The sequence below is a fragment of the Sinocyclocheilus rhinocerous genome, unplaced genomic scaffold (assembly GCF_001515625.1).
Source record: "Sinocyclocheilus rhinocerous isolate Xijiao unplaced genomic scaffold, SAMN03320098_v1.1 scaffold252, whole genome shotgun sequence".
Classification (NCBI taxonomy): domain Eukaryota; kingdom Metazoa; phylum Chordata; class Actinopteri; order Cypriniformes; family Cyprinidae; genus Sinocyclocheilus; species Sinocyclocheilus rhinocerous.
The window spans coordinates 424,511-428,929 of NW_015625591.1; the positions used below are offsets into that span (position 1 = coordinate 424,511).

A 4,419-nucleotide genomic window follows, 5' to 3' on the forward strand; every position below is an offset into this window, starting at 1 on the left:
TTAATTCAAATAAATATTACAATTTGATGTTAACCGGCTCAAGAAAATAATATTTGGTTGGCCAGACAAGGCCTGCCATTGAAATTAGTCAAAATTGTGAAATTGGTCAACATAGTTGACAAACTGAAAAACTTTTTTTTTTGGTAATATCAAAATAGTTTAATGATTAGGCTTGGCAACTAGCAGATAAGTTACACTGATAAAATGTATAAACTGAAACCAATAGTTGTTTATTGAGAAAGCATATTGTTTTTGCAACCTTTTCCTGATCTGAAATGTACCCTAAATTATATAAATACGTCTGCATGTACCCTTAACCCAGGTTTAAACCTAACTATACCATGAATACCATGAACACATGAGGGTGGCCTCATGTATTATGGTGAATCAGTGCGAACATGCTGTGGTGTGGCTGACTCAGGTGTGTGGAAAATGGCCTCGCCCTCATGTGTGCTGATACACGTTCACTTCCTCAAGTGCGGGAAGAAAGTGAAGGTGGCTGGTAGGAGGTTATCACATTTTTTTCTCTTCTCTTGTGGATTTAAATGGAACTCAATAAACTACTAAATAACTTGGCAATTTCCTTAACATTTTACCTATGAAGTTTATCAGAAGTATCATGAGTCTCTTGAGTCAATTCAGTCTATGACATTGGAACATATTGAGAAAGGGGGAAAGCATTATTTATCATTCCAGGCTATAAAGGATATTTGTTTTTCTGGAGTTATCATTACAAGATAAGTTAATGAAAGACCATGAGCTGCATAATTTTGCAAGTGGTCAGTATCAAAACTGTGTCTAACTTGTGTGGAAGAATAGGTTTAATAAAGTCACTTTCTTGGGCTCAGTGTTAAGGCTGTGAACTAAGAGTCAGTTTGTGCAGTCATGCATTTACAAAAACACACTAATTTCCTTAATATATTTCTAAACACACATAAAGTTCACAAAATGGATTTACAAAACAAATGTGGAGCTAAGATCATATAAACAATTCATATATAATACAAATTATCCAACAACCCGTTTCATTGAAAGAGACTTGTTCGGCATTGCTGGGAACGTCCACAAAAACGTCATAACCGTTTATGCCGACTTGCCGAGGTGGAAAACAAACCATTCGAATTAACGCGCGGAGACCTTGTTAGGCGCTTGATCTTTACTTTTTGTGATGATTTCGATTGATTTTTGCTTGGTGCAATGCCGAAAAGTTGCTGTGTGGCGTTCTGTACCTCTAATAAGTTAAAAAACCTGATCTGACGATGTATATGACTGATACACTGCAATGATCTGTCGTTAGTCCCGTCCCCCTGCACCGCAACCCAGTTCTGATGGGGCTTACAGTAAACCCTCCTTCGCATCGCAATCAAATAAATCTCACTCCCTGATATTTTGTGATGTCATAATCTATTAAAACATTTATTTCATATTATTATACACAATCCCTTACAAAAATTAGCAATGGCATTACTATAGTAAAAGTATAGTAGGCTAACCATGTTTTTGTTTTGTTTGTTTTTTGGCGTTTTTATTACCAATTGTAGCCTATAACCACAGTTTTACTACAAATACCATGGTTAAACTATGGTTAGTGTAGCAAAACATGTTGTTTTTACCATGGTTTAACTATAGTAACCAATAACCATCCATTTTTTGGTATTTTATATACAGATTTTCATGTTATCTTTATTTTACGGCATGTATTTGTGAAAATGATTAGCACACACCACACAGAATAACGCTGCGCATTTCAAGGCACTTCAGTGGACCTTAATGTTACCTGTTTTGTCAATGTTAAAAAAAAAAGTTTTAATATATCAATAAGAAAGTACGACAGGCTTTTACTCAAGTCTTTAACATTCAATCCTACACAATTAAGGCTGATTTATACTTCTGCGTCGAACCTACGCCGTAGCTTACGCATAGACGCACACCCATACGCCGTAGCCTGACGTGCACCTCTCCAAACAAATGCTAACTCGCTAACAAAGGTTATTCGTCCAATTCAATGCATATTGTACGCATTATTATTATTATTTTTGTTAAATAAACAAAACCACTGGTAAATAAAACGCACCTTTGTATCGATGTTTTTGTTTGAGTATCGATATATCTATACTTCGGATCGATACGCCCATCCCTAATCATTATGTCTCCCACCTTTCCTGGAAGGTCCGGGAATCTCTCACATATTGACAGGGGCTCCCTGATGTCCGCAAATTATATTTCCAATCCTGGAAATTGAGCATGAGCTTTTGCAGGGTTGTCTGTGTCTGCAGAGAATCCTCATAGTTGTTCATGAACACCTATTCTCACAACTAGCAGCGTGTTAAAACTGTGTAACAACATTTCTCTGTTATAGTAGGTCTTCCATTATTCTTAAAAATAAAAAAATAAAAATGTGCTATTAATTCTGTTTAACCTTGTGTACCTTAACCATATTTTAATTGTAAAAATGCAGAAAATTTTCTGTTAGGGTTATGTTACTGTTTATATCTAGCTGTATATAAAATCAATACGATTCTATGCTATTGCCAATTTAGGCGCGAGTGTGTGTGTTTGTGTTTTGATGTACATACGTACTTGTTTGGGGGTCTTTTATCTTTTAAAGATCTGCACTTCCGCCTTCCGCTGCAGCGCTTGCTGTTGTTTGATCACGCGCTGGCTTGAGCTGTTTTGCGCCTCGAAACTAACTGAAATGTTAATCATAAAATCTTGAGCCTCTTTCCGCATCATTTTATTTTTTTCAGTGTGATAAATATGTCGTCGATCGTGAACACTGTACACGTGTGCAACGGACAGGGAATAGGGGTAAAACTATAAATATAATGTCCTTGTCCCTGGTTTTGTTTAGTCTCTGAAATACTCGATATTGTTTGTTTCTCAGAAGTTTATACGGTTCCTTCTTATCGAGTCAATTACAAATCTGATGAGGAGTGTGTGTTATGCAGTAACAGATCTTATGCTGTTGTTGAAGGATCAGGAACATCCTCGTGTGCTGATCCCAGAGCTCTGCAGACTCTTCTATGAGTTGGGCTGGGTGACAGGAACCGGGGGAGGAGTAAGCCTGCGGCATGGGTTAGTCAAGACATTTTACACCAATAATAAAATCCACTGTGTTCTGCAATATTCACTTACTGTTTGGGTCAGTGACGTAAAAGGTATTCACGAAATAGAAATGGAAAGGTCTTAAAAAAGATGTACCAAATTCTTACAGATGGACTCTTTGTATTCATGTTGGTTTCATATGAAAAACTTTTATACCTTATATTATATTTAACTAATTTGGTCGATATTTTCTGCATAATGGTTAGACCAATGTACTATAAAAGATTAAAAGATAATCTTTCTTTTATAGAATATTATTATTTTATCTTATTTTATTCATTTTTATATCGGGATAGTTGTCACCATGTTTGTGACTTAAACCCAAAAATGAAAATTCTGTCAACAATTACCCTCATGTTGTTCAAAAACTCATAAGACTTTGGTTCATCCTTGAAACGCAGATGAAAAGGTTTCTGTCTCTCCATTGAAAGTCCAGGGCCCGTATTCTTAAAGCTTCTAAGAATCCTCTCAGAGAGGTCCTAATTTAGCTTAAAAATGTCTAACTAGCAGTCTTAGTTTAAGAGTGATTCAGGACCAATCAGAGAGCAACTCTGAGCGAGGAAAAGACAAAAACTTTAATGTTAGTGAGGAGGCGGGGCTGACCCCGTTGCTAGGTATGACACATTCTTTTGAAGACTGTGAGCTTTTAAATAGGGTCTAAATCAGGGGTGTCAAACTCAGTTCCTGGAGGGCCAGAGCCCTGCAGAGTTTAGATTCAACCCTAAATAAATGCACTTGATCCAGCTAATCGAGTCCTTCGAGCTTATTTGAAAACTACATGGTATGTATGTTTGAGCAAGGTTGGAACTAAACTCTGCAGGGCTGCAGCCTTCCAGAAACTGAGTTTGACACCCCTGTGGCCTGTAGCACAAAGTGAGATGAACAAACTCAGAGTTGCAGAGTAAGTTTGAGTTGACAAAACCTGACAAACCCAACCCGGTTTAGATCAGGATCAGCTGTTGCACAACGCTTGGTATAAATGTTCTCTGTCAACTCATGTTTGATCCAGAGTTTGTGAGGCGCTTACACCTGAAAGTGTGACACGTGCGGCAAACAGCCAATCACACGGAACATGGAAAGCATCAGTTTGATTGACTTCTCGCAAGAGTCAGCGCAATTCACTTCTCTGTTGAAGATGAAGAGATTGTTATGAAAAAATACCATGAATTGAAACACATTTACAAGGCAGGAATAAACACTGCTGCAGTAAAAGTTTGAGAAGGCAGCTACTAACTATATCAATGCAAGTGAATCAACTGTATTTAAATAATTTATATTACAAGGAGCTCAAAAGAAAACAAGCTTCATCAGTTT

General features: G+C 37.1%; 1 protein-coding gene across 1 annotated transcript in view; it reads left to right on the forward strand.

Annotated features, from left to right (window-relative positions):
• Positions 1–2,598: 2,598 nt before the first annotated feature.
• The window catches only part of LOC107757578 (methylthioribulose-1-phosphate dehydratase-like), an 8,508-nt gene continuing 6,687 nt past the window's right edge, over positions 2,599–4,419 (forward strand). Inside the window, exons 1-2 of the mRNA XM_016575098.1 lie at positions 2,599–2,808; positions 2,975–3,075. Of these exons, the coding sequence (XP_016430584.1) occupies positions 2,758–2,808; positions 2,975–3,075 (152 nt within the window). The 5' untranslated portion in view covers positions 2,599–2,757. The remainder of the gene's footprint in view (positions 2,809–2,974; positions 3,076–4,419) is intronic.